Source organism: Glandiceps talaboti, chromosome 20, assembly GCF_964340395.1.
Source record: "Glandiceps talaboti chromosome 20, keGlaTala1.1, whole genome shotgun sequence".
Classification (NCBI taxonomy): Eukaryota; Metazoa; Hemichordata; class Enteropneusta; family Spengelidae; genus Glandiceps; species Glandiceps talaboti.
In genome coordinates, this window is record NC_135568.1 from 18,502,594 (window position 1) to 18,516,247 (window position 13,654).

General features: G+C 35.5%; 1 protein-coding gene across 1 annotated transcript in view; it reads right to left on the bottom strand.

Moving 5' to 3' along the window:
* Positions 1–8,076: 8,076 nt before the first annotated feature.
* The window catches only part of LOC144450905 (protein Wnt-6-like), a 32,595-nt gene continuing 27,017 nt past the window's right edge, over positions 8,077–13,654 (bottom strand). Inside the window, exon 4 of the mRNA XM_078141665.1 lies at positions 8,077–8,550. Within this exon, the coding sequence (XP_077997791.1) occupies positions 8,077–8,550 (474 nt within the window). The remainder of the gene's footprint in view (positions 8,551–13,654) is intronic.

Genomic DNA, 13,654 nt, shown 5'->3' on the forward strand with positions numbered 1-13,654 from the left:
TCAGTGTTATCCAATGTTACCATGGCAATCAAACAATTGACACTTTCATCCAGTGTTATCCAATGTTACCATGACAATCAAACAATTGACACATTCATCCAGTGTTATCCAATGTTACCATGACAATCAAACAATTGAAACTTTCATCCAGTGTTATCCAATGTTACCATGACAATCAAACAATTGACACTTGCATCCAGTCTTATTCAATGTTACCATGACAATCAAACAATTGACACTTTCATCCAGTGTTATCCAATGTTACCATGACAATCAAACAATTGACACTTTCATCCAGTGTTATCCAATGTTACCATGACAATGAAATAATTTACACTTTCATCCAGTGTTATCCAATGTTACCATGACAATCAAACAATTGACACTTTCATCCAGTGTTATCCAATGTTACCATGACAATCAAACAATTGACACTTTCATTCAATGTTATCCAATGTTACCATGACAATCAAACAATTGACACTTTCATTCAATGTTATCCAATGTTACCATGACAATCAAACCGTTGACACTTTCATCCAGTGTTATCCAATGTTACCATGACAATCAAATAATTGACACTTTCATTCAATGTTATCCAATGTTACCATGACAATCAAACAATTGACACTTTCATTCAATGTTATCCAATGTTATCATGACAATCAAACAATTGACACTTTCATCCAGTGTTATCCAATGTTACCATGACAATCAAACAATTGACACTTTCATCCAGTGTTGCCCAATGTTACCATGACAATCAAACAATTGACACTTTCATCCAGTGTTATCCAATGTTACCATGACAATCAAACAATTGACACTTTCATCCAGTGTTATCCAATGTTACCATGACAATCAAACAATTGACACTTTCATCCAGTGTTATCCAATGTTACCATGACAATCAAACAATAGACACTTTCATCCAGTGTTATCCAATGTTACCATGACAATCAAACAATTGACACTTTCATCCAGTGTTATCCAATGTTACCATGACAATCAAACAATTGACACTTTCATCCAGTGTTGCCCAATGTTACCATGACAATCAAACAATTGACACTTTCATCCAGTGTTATCCAATGTTACCATGACAATCAAACAATTGACACTTTCATCCAGTGTTGCCCAATGTTACCATGACAATCAAACAATTGACACTTTCATCCAGTGTTATCCAATGTTACCATGACAATCAAACAATTGACACTTTCATCCAGTGTTATCCAATGTTACCATGACAATCAAACAATTGACACTTTCATCCAGTGTTGCCCTATGCTACCATGACAATCAAACAATTGACACTTTCATTCAATGTTATCCAATGTTACCACGACAATCAAACAATTGACTTTCATTCAATCTTATCCAATGTTACCATAACAATAAAAAAATTGACACTTTCATCCAGTGTTATCCAATGTTACCATGACAATCAAACAATTGACACTTTCACCCAGTGTTATCCAATGTTACCATGACAATCAAACAATTGACACTTTCATCCAGTGTTATCCAATGTTACCATGACAATCAAACAATTGACACTTTCATCCAGTGTTATCCAATGTTACCATGACAATCAAACAATTGACACTTTCATCCAGTGTTGCCCTATGCTACCATGACAATCAAACAATTGACACTTTCATTCAATGTTATCCAATGTTACCATGACAATCAAACAATTGACACTTTCATTCAATCTTATCCAATGTTGCCATGGCAATCAAAACAATTGACACTTTAATCCAGTGTCATTCAATGTTACCATAACAATAAAAAATTGACACTTTCATCCAGTGTTATCCAATGTTACCATGACAATCAAACAATTGACACTTTCATCCAGTGTTATCCAATGTTACCATGACAATCAAACAATTGACACTTTCATCCAGTGTTATCCAATGTTACCATGACAATCAAATAATTGACACTTTCATCCAGTGTTATCCAATATTACAAAGACAAACACACAATAGACACATTCATCCAGTGTTATCCAATGTTACCATGACAATCAAACAATTGACACTTCCATCCAGTGTTATCCAATGTTACCATGACAATCAAACAATTGACACTTTCATCCAGTGTTATCCAATGTTACCATGACAATGAAATAATTTACACTTTCATCCTATCGTTATCCAATGATAATACCAATGACAATCGAACAATTGACACTTTCATCTAATGTTATCCGATGTTGCTATGACAATCAAACAATTGACACTTTCATCCAGTGTTATCCAATGTTACCATGACAATCAAACAATTGACACTTTAATCCAGTGTTATCCAATGTTACCATGACAATCAAACAATTGACACTTTCATTCAATGTTATCCAATGTTACCATGACAATCAAACAATTGACACTTTCATTCAATGTTATCCAATGTTACCATGACAATCAAACCGTTGACACTTTCATCCAGTGTTATCCAATGTTACCATGACAATCAAATAATTGACACTTTCATTCAATGTTATCCAATGTTACCATGACAATCAAACAATTGACACTTTCATTCAATGTTATCCAATGTTATCATGACAATCAAACAATTGACACTTTCATCCAGTGTTATCCAATGTTACCATGACAATCAAACAATTGACACTTTCATCCAGTGTTGCCCAATGTTACCATGACAATCAAACAATTGACACTTTCATCCAGTGTTATCCAATGTTACCATGACAATCAAACAATTGACACTTTCATCCAGTGTTATCCAATGTTACCATGACAATCAAACAATTGACACTTTCATCCAGTGTTATCCAATGTTACCATGACAATCAAACAATAGACACTTTCATCCAGTGTTATCCAATGTTACCATGACAATCAAACAATTGACACTTTCATCCAGTGTTATCCAATGTTACCATGACAATCAAACAATTGACACTTTCATCCAGTGTTGCCCAATGTTACCATGACAATCAAACAATTGACACTTTCATCCAGTGTTATCCAATGTTACCATGACAATCAAACAATTGACACTTTCATCCAGTGTTGCCCAATGTTACCATGACAATCAAACAATTGACACTTTCATCCAGTGTTATCCAATGTTACCATGACAATCAAACAATTGACACTTTCATCCAGTGTTATCCAATGTTACCATGACAATCAAACAATTGACACTTTCATCCAGTGTTGCCCTATGCTACCATGACAATCAAACAATTGACACTTTCATTCAATGTTATCCAATGTTACCACGACAATCAAACAATTGACTTTCATTCAATCTTATCCAATGTTACCATAACAATAAAAAAAATTGACACTTTCATCCAGTGTTATCCAATGTTACCATGACAATCAAACAATTGACACTTTCATCCAGTGTTATCCAATGTTACCATGACAATCAAACAATTGACACTTTCATCCAGTGTTATCCAATGTTACCATGACAATCAAACAATTGACACTTTCATCCAGTGTTATCCAATGTTACCATGACAATCAAACAATTGACACTTTCATCCAGTGTTGCCCTATGCTACCATGACAATCAAACAATTGACACTTTCATTCAATGTTATCCAATGTTACCATGACAATCAAACAATTGACTTTCATTCAATCTTATCCAATGTTGCCATGGCAATCAAAACAATTGACACTTTAATCCAGTGTCATTCAATGTTACCATAACAATAAAAAAATTGACACTTTCATCCAGTGTTATCCAATGTTACCATGACAATCAAACAATTGACACTTTCATCCAGTGTTATCCAATGTTACCATGACAATCAAACAATTGACACTTTCATCCAGTGTTATCCAATGTTACCATGACAATCAAATAATTGACACTTTCATCCAGTGTTATCCAATATTACAAAGACAAACACACAATAGACACATTCATCCAGTGTTATCCAATGTTACCATGACAATCAAACAATTGACACTTTCATCCAGTGTCATCCAATGTTACCATGACAATCAAACAATTGACACTTTCATCCAGTGTTATCCAATGTTACCATGACAATCAAACAATTGACACTTTCATCCAGTGTTATCCAATGTTACCATGACAATCAAACAATTGACACTTTCATCCAGTGTTATCCAATGTTACCATGACAATCAAACAATTGACACTTTAATCCAGTGTTGCCCAATGCTACCATGACAATCAAACAATTGACACTTTCATTCAATGTTATCCAATGTTACCATGACAATCAAACAATTGACTTTCATTCAATCTTATCCAATGTTGCCATGGCAATCAAACCAATTGACACTTTAATCCAGTGTCATTCAATGTTACCATAACAATAAAAAATTGACACTTTCATTCAACGTTGTCCAATGTTGCCATGACAATCAATCAATTGATACTTTCATCCAAAGTTATCCAATGTTGCCATGACAATCAAATAATTGACACTTTCTTTCAATGCTTTCCAATGATGATACAATGTTTTTCAATGATAATACCGTGACAAGTCACCAGAAATATTATACATGGTTACCATGGAAACCAAATGAACAAAACTAGTGAATTAACCCTACTCGCCAAAACTATGTCATATAGTCCAATAATTTCATCTTACTTCGTTTCCCCAGAAGATAGGTTGACTGGTACATATCAAAACATTCCTTTCCTCAAACGATAGGTTGAAACATTGCAAAATGACGAAAGAGGGTCAGTTTAAATACAGCAGCCATTTCTGCAATACTAGGTTGTGTTGACACTGAAGCTACAAGTATGCTTTTTTTAATAGGTTTTCATCAACAAAATATATAAAGATACTGTGCTAACTGAAATGTTATGCTTGTCATTGAAAAAACAGACTAGTTTTCGATGTTTTCAATAATCTAGAAGAGGCATATTGCATCATGATTACAATAGATCTTGCAGTTACCATGGTAACAAAATTGCTGATAATATGGCACATATTCCTGGTGCGTGAATCAAACAGAAAAGCCTTTAAGACGATCGAAAGTGTACTACATGTATTCCTTTTAAATAAATAGTGCTTTATTGAAATATACATCCTGAATGAAAAAACATTAAATCACAAAGAGCTGTATACAACATAACAACACGGGTTCTAAACAGCAAATTAATTCCAAGGTGTGTCTATCAATTTGAAGCCTTGAGAAGGGTTACTCTGTCAAGATCTAACAAACGTATCATCCTCTAAACTTATCATCCTGTGTTACAGATCTACACCTATCGTCCTGTTTTACATATCTAAATGTTACAGATCTACACTTACCATCCCGTGTTACAGATCTACACTTATCATCCTGTGTTACATATCTAAACTTACCATCCTGTGTTACAGATCTACACTCACTTATCATCCTGTGTTACAGAAGCACACTTATCATGCTGCAATTGATCTAAACTAGTCATCCTGTCTTATGGAATTATCAACTTTTCATCAGCGCTTTAGTTAAATAATTTGATTGCAGTATTTGTCATCGTTTTCTCTCTCGTCTCCTTTATACGCATTGACAGTAATTATTTCTTTTACAATAGTAATGGTACTAAATAGAGACTGCTTAGTCATAGAATGTACAGAAAGTGTCATTGGCTTTCTTTTACACAATAAACTGGACAAATTAAAATTGACAAAACATTGTGTACAATAAGTTGATTTCTAGATAAACAGAATGCATGATAAACACAACATAACGAGTAAACACACTCACTAGATATGCCATATGTTTTCAAATCATTTGAAATAACACAATTGCATCGATTCTAGCTTCGATTAAATAAATGCAGGCGATGGATAAAAGGCTATATTTCGTCTTTGTCATAACTACATTTCTACCAAGGAACTAAATACGCCGTGTCGTTGGGATAGTCAGACATTTGTATTCATCGTATTTATGTCTCAGGTACAGTTGTTTTGAATCCGTTCACTATGGATATCGCATCGAGGTCAGGTAAGGTATGTATGTATGTATGGATGGATGGATGGATGGATGGATGTATGTATGTATGTATGTATGTATGTATGTATGTATGTATGTATGTATGTATGTATGGATGGATGGATGGATGGATGGATGGATGGACTGCCTGTAGTTATTTCTTTATGGCTATGCTTCTCTTGGCCCAACCAACCTTATATTTCTGAAACCTGACTAAAAAAGACTTCACGAGTGATGACAGCGACATCCAATGTGTGTATCATGGCTAAAATTACTGTTAATCTGGGACTTTAATAAATGAAACGTTCAAGGGTGATAATTGAGAGCCTGGTTTTCTCTTTGATACATCACCCGACGTCTTAAACTAGAATTAGGATAATTGGCAAATCAGACATGTAGGAAGCCTGCTGTGCACGAGTTGCACCAAGGCATTGTGGGATTTGAACTCACTGGTTGCACTAAGGCATTGTGAGATTTAAGCTCACTGGTTGCACCAAGGCATTGTGGGATTTTAACAAAATGGTTACACCAAGGTATTGTGAGATTTGAACAAAATGGTTGCACCAAGGTATTGTGAGATTTGAACAAAATGGTTGCACCAAGGCATTGTGGGATTTGAACAAACTGGTTGCACCGAGGCATTGTGAGATTTGAACAAACTGGTTGGACCGAGGCATTGTGGGATTTGAACAAACTGGTTGCACCGAGGCATTGTGGGATTTGAACAAACTGGTTGCACCGAGGCATTGTGGGATTTGAACAAACTGGTTGCACCGAGGCATTGTGGGATTTGAACAAACTGGTTGCACCGAGGCATTGTGGGATTTGAGCAAACTGGTTGCACCGAGGCATTGTGGGATTTGAACAAACTGGTTGCACCGAGGCATTGTGGGATTTGAACAAAATGGTTGGACCGAGGCATTTTGAGATTTGAGCAAACTGGTTGCACCGAGGCATTGTGGGATTTGAACAAACTGATTGGACCAAGGGATTGTGGGATTTGAATAAAGTTTTGAGTGTGACACCTATTACAAGCCAGCATTGTTTGGGTAAGGGTTCAACGTTCACGTTCGGTAGAAATAACTTTTCTGCGTGATCATGACACCATCCTCATTTTGGTCCCCCTTTCACAGTACGTTTCTCACTTTACATTTCTAAGGCATTCGTACTGTTAAAAGTACTGTCATGAGTTCAAATCATCACCAACGTGTACACCCACGCTTATTTCTAAATTCAAAATAAAAAAAATTTCCCCTCATTTTTAAGTTGTTACAATGAGAAACAGAGTCCTGTGTATTTTGGTAGACAACGGTCGTATGTCTCCATACATGACATAGCTATGTGTATTCAACCATTGTTTGTCTAGTCAGGGGTTATATGACATTTCTAAGTAAGCAGCCATTGTTTAAGCAAGGGTGTTATGACGTATATAATTTAGCCATTGTTTAGTGAGAGATAGGATGAAATATCAAAGTGAATTCAGCCATTGTTTAGTCAATGGTATAACAAAGTACTAAATTTAACATATGGTAATGAGAAAGCTAAAACTTCTGCTCAGACAACCAATACAAAGTGACTGAGACGTCTGGGGTCACATTATATAATTAATATAACATAAATGGAACCCCTCGTTCTTATATTTAATATTTGTTTCACATCACAATTCCTTAAAATCTTGCGAGATTTTGTGTTTTAAGAATGTCAATGATCGTGTTTCCGTCAGCATTCAACGTCGTTTAAATATTGCCAACAATTAATCCATTTAAATATTTACAATAAAAATGAAAGGCTTAGGTATGCAGCTAGGTAATCAGTAATGTATAATATTTGTATAAAAGTATCTTTGGAGAGGAACACAAATCGTTGAGATTCCCCAGAGTAATACTGACAGGTATGTGGACAAAAGTGTCAATTTTGATGAGCGGGCCACATACACCGTGTCGATTATAGATTATTCACTCACAATTGAAAGCGACTGCAGTCTCGTCACTATTACTGTCATTTTATCTGCTATAAATCGCTACTGATTTGACATATTTGGTATTTTCCGTCACAAAGTTTAGAAACATTGTTATATCATCAAACTTAAAATGTTCTCGTTTATAGTGAAATAAGTCTTCATTCATTTGTAACCGTTACACGTATGTATGGTTTTTTTCGTTGTACATGTTTCACAGTTCACAACACAACACCAATGGAATCTACACCTGCAGTTCTCTTTCACTGTTATTACTTCCTCTTTATATCCTCGTTCGCAACACATTAAGTCACAACCCCCAACACCTATAGATGTACTATTACATTTTCTCCCAGCCGTCCCTAAAGATCCAACTTTCCGATTGGGTTTACAGAAATTTGGTGAGTCAGCTATGTACACAAGATCTTGTTTGCCAGGTGGTTTGATGCTATCGTCACCTACAGGTAATAAACCCTCACCATCATTCCCACCAATAACTTTGGCTGCACCGTTAAATCTTTGTTTCAAAATGTTTCCAACGTCTCTGAAAACAGGCATTTTCTTCCAACATGTCTTGACGGTACAAGAACCAGACAATCCATGACATTTGCATTCCACTCGCATGTTGTCTTTGATCGCCTGAAATAAAAATAAAGTAAAATATAAAAAAAAAAAAACACCATTAATACACATTCTGCTCATTTTACAAACATCTGGTTTTATTCAACACATGAATAGTATCATATCCAACTGCATAAGAGGTAAACCATTTGATTTCTGAGGGAGCTGGAGGATTACAGCACATTTGATTTTGCCAACTAGGGGTATTTTAAATATTAATTTATGCTTTAATTTTTTGCCGCGTCACGTCGTGTAAATTGTTATTTTTTTAATTTAATTTCTTCATAACAGGAAACATATGAATGTAGCTTATTTCAAAAGTAGGAGGTAACAATGAATACAGTTTTAATATTCTACAAGTAGGAAGTATCAATGAATACAGTTTTAATATTCTACAAGTAGGAAGTATCAATGAATACAGTTTTAATATTCCAAACGTAGCTAGTAAAATTAGAAAGTAGACTGTATAAGGTTGAATAGAAGTTTGAGACCAATTTTGAAATTGAAGAACTTAAAGAATACCAAGCACTTGATGCTATTTAATATGTTAAGGTGGCAACAATACTCGTTAAACTTTGAATTAAAATACAAGAGAGCAGCGTGGGGGGGGGGTACGGGAGGGGGTATTTCCCCCTCCCACCTTTGAAATTTAACGTCTAAAAGACTACTGTCTGGTCTTATTTCAACATGTCAAGGTAAACTAGAGAGGAGAGAAGTCTGAGCCTTCTTATTTTAATATGTCAAGGTGATAACAATACCATATGCTGATCACAATTAAAAATTGAATTCAGAAAACCAAGAAAGAGAAAAATACCCAAAGTCTATTGTTGCATGCCATACCATACCATACAATACCATACCATACCATACCATACCATACAATACCATACCATACCATACCATATCATTTAAAATGATTTCAAAAATTACATGATTCATTCAAGGTACTAAGTCAGATCAGTATTCTCAGTAATTTGATTTGATGGTACCTAGTGTTTTGGTTTGTTTCAGTATTTGCCAACAGTTAGTATAAACCTTTGACAAGAAACTTTAAAAGTTTACATGTAGGTTTAAGTTTAGGTATCGCCGCCGTAGTCGGCTGCACCAGAAACACATGTACTCAGGAATTTGACATTTGTTGTAGCTAGTTTCTGCATTTGAAACACAACAATCGTTTCCCCAGAAATCACATGGTGTACTCCTAATAAGGATTTAAATCGCGATACTCACTTTTAATAAGATTAGTGTTCAATTGTTGGTGACAAAAGGTTATGAACTTCAGAGAGAAGTTGGAGCCTTCTTTTTTGAAGTTAATTCATATTTTGGAAGAAGACGGAAAGCAAGCGTTGTCGAATGCTGACTTTTCATTCCGTCCTGTGACTGTGTGCCAAAGTTCATACATGAAAATAGTTGTGATAGGATTACGGAATTTGCGCACAAACCCGTAATTATTATTGTAATGTAAGTTGAAATAGAGAGACTAGTGTGGCAGTGGAGGAAATGGTTTATAAAGTGGAGCCAATTTCAAACAGACGTGACACAAATGGCGGCTAACAAACAATTTATTGCAAAATATGTCGTAGGGAAAGAAGTCAAGCACAGCACTGAGTAAGACAATAGTTAAATTACAAGCACTTGGATGGGTATCGCCCATCCACCAATGAATTTAATAGCTGCATTGCTAAGCAACTGTATGAGTCAGGACTCGGATGACCTCAGGATGAGATTTCTTTGTTTATTTGTATATTATCTGTTTATACGAGGTTATCCGATCAGGAACAGTGTCTGGATATCCCCACCGGATCTCAATATAAATCTAACAAAATTGAATTGCAAACTTTATATCTATTCTCTTTAAATTCTCTGCAGGAGCCCTACCAAAGATGTGATGATAGTGACCCAAGCCTTGGTCTGCTAATTGTATCAGTGGTAATCGCTGCTCTCGCATGTCAACTCCTTTATTTTTACCTCTATGTTTGGATCTGATGAGATACCAAGCTGTCCCGAGGCTGGTAAAACATATGACTCGGCTGATCTATATAATGTGATGTGTCGACATATTACTGTCCAACATGGTTTACTGACAAAACACATAGTCAACCAATATGATTTATTAATTGTACATTTGTACGAAAATTATCATTTTAGTGTAAAGTCACGATATTTTAGCAATGGTGAATTTTCATGTTCATATTATTTACTTTGACTTGAGATTCATTAATTTGAATGTGAATTTGGGCGACAAATTACTAGTTTATTAGACTTAGTTCGGGATTGTCAATACCAACGCAACACCCGAAATATATGACACGCATCGAAAAAATGAAAGAAAAGTCTCCATAAAATGTTGTTATAATATAAACTGTTGTATTATACTTTTTGTACATTTTGCTAACATGGATGTACACTAACGCATATTGGCATAGGTTGGACTACCAATGTCCTAGAGTACAGTAGGATGGACTGCCAATGTCCTAGAGTACAGTAGGTTGGACTGCCAATGTCCTAAAGTATAGTAGGATGGACTGCCAATGTCCTAGAGTACAGTAGGATGGACTGCTAATGTCCTAGAGTACAGTAGGATGGACTGCCAATGTCCTAGAGTACAGTAGGTTGGACTGCCAATGTCCTAGAGTACAGTAGGTTGGACTGCCAATGTCCTAGAGTACAGTAGGTTGGACTGCCAATGTCCTAGAGTACAGTAGGATGGACTGCTAATGTCCTAGAGTACAGTAGGTTGGACTGCCAATGTCCTAGAGTACAGTAGGATGGACTGCCAATGTCCTAGAGTACAGTAGGATGGACTGCCAATGTCCTAGAGTACAGTAGGATGGACTGCCAATGTCCTAGAGTATAGTATTTTAAAGCGAATATTGTGCTTACTGGATGTAGATCATCTTTCAATGCAACGTAATTGTTTTTAATAATCGTAACAATTTCTTCGAAGTAATTATTTTATTTTAATTACCCATTCCATGTATTATTGCACAGAGCCTTCTAGGTGAACATATTTCAACAGTGAATGAACTGAACCTAGATAACCTTTACCGATACCAACTAGAAGATATAGATTATCGTTACATCGACATGCTGTTGACGTAAATAAGTCCAAAACCACTACCAGATGTAGGGCTGACAAATATGTAACAGGACCAAATGTAGGGCTGACAAATATGTAACAGGACCAAATGTAGGGCTGACAATATGTAACAGGACCAAATATAGGGCTGACAAGTGTGTAGCAGGGTTAATGTAGGGCTGACAAGAATACATGTAGCAGAAGAGCCGTGATGGAAAAGTCTTTCAAGTCGGTCAAAGAACTTGAGATTATCAAAGGAACATCATATTATCTGCTCGTTTAAACAACATATGGGTGTTTAACATTTGCACCAAAGCTGCTCCTAGGCTTAACATTCATATTGTTTTAGATGTCAAAACTTCACAACGTTGAACATTTCCTCTTCATCGTTTAGTTTTCTAGATTATACATGGAGAGTTCAACTCTTACACGAATACTTATAGAAACCATTTATCATCAACCGATTTGAAACTGCGGTGCTCTTTTGTAGAACATAAAGATTAAAATTTATTTATCTTTTCCCCTAACGCCACAGAAAATAAAAATAAAAGAGCTGTTCAACGGGCAACCTAGCCAATCATGTTGGGTAGGTAAGTTGCTTTCATTTAACAATGTAAAAAGGGTGTGAAAACAAGCCATATATGATGGCAAAACATTTCCAGTTGAGTTTACATATATAGTACTTATTCAGTCATTTTGATTTCATCTCTTTCAATTTGTCTGTATCATTAGTCAGTTAGCAAACGTACATAATTCACGGTTAAACATATGTTGTAGCTCCTCGATACTAGACAGTACCTAGTTATGTCAACTACAACGATACTAGACAGTACCTAGTTATGTCAACTACAACGATACTAGACAGTACCTAGTTATGTCAACTACAACGATACTAGACAGTACCTAGTTATGTCAACTACAACGATACTAGACAGTACCTAGTTATGTCAACTACAACGATACTAGACAGTACCTAGTTATGTCAACTAAAACGATACTAGACAGTACCTAGTTATGTCAACTACAACGATACTAGACAGTACCTAGTTATGTCAGCTACAACGATACTAGACAGTACCTAGTTATGTCAACTACAACGATACTAGACAGTACCTAGTTATGTCAACTACAACGATACTAGACAGTACCTAGTTATGTCAGCTACAACGATACTAGACAGTACCTAGTTATGTCAGCTACAACGATACTAGACAGTACCTAGTTATGTCAACTAAAACGATACTAGACAGTACCTAGTTATGTCAACTACAACGATACTAGACAGTACCTAGTTATGTCAACTACAACGATACTAGACAGTACCTAGTTATGTCACGATACTTGACAGTAGTTTCATGTTGAAGTCTAGGTGTTTTCAGTATTTTTATTAAAACAGTGATAGTCCTTGAGTGTTAGTAATAGTCGTAAAGTCATAACACATTTTCCTTATTTCCGTTCCGTATCACGCATCGACATATTTTGGGAGACGATAACCGCATGACTATATTTCATGTACCCATTTAGTTGTACATGTAACGATGAAATATATGTAAGAAAGCAAAAAGGTCGTCCGTTTATTAGACGAGCAGTAAACGTTATCCTGGCCCATGTAAACATAATGACAGATGGTGAAAATACTAGAGGATAATTAACTACCCAGTGACATATAATGAACTTAACTGTGACGATGTTTTGGACTGTATGTACGTACGTGTGTACAGATTATGGTGTATTTCTTAAATGCCTCATTTGATGATATTTTTCATAATTAACGACCTGTCCGTTTTTAGTACTATACATCATCTTATAGTGTTTGGTACTCTACGTCATGTTATTGTGTTAAATATACTATGTCATATTATAGTGTTTAGTACTCTAGATCATATTATAATGTGTAGTACTCTATGTCACATTATAGTGTTTAGTACTCTATGTCACATTATAGTGTTTAGTACTCTAGGTTATATTATAGTGTGTAGTACTCTATGTCATATTACGGTGTATAGTACTCTATGTCATAGTATAGTGTTTAGTACTCTATGT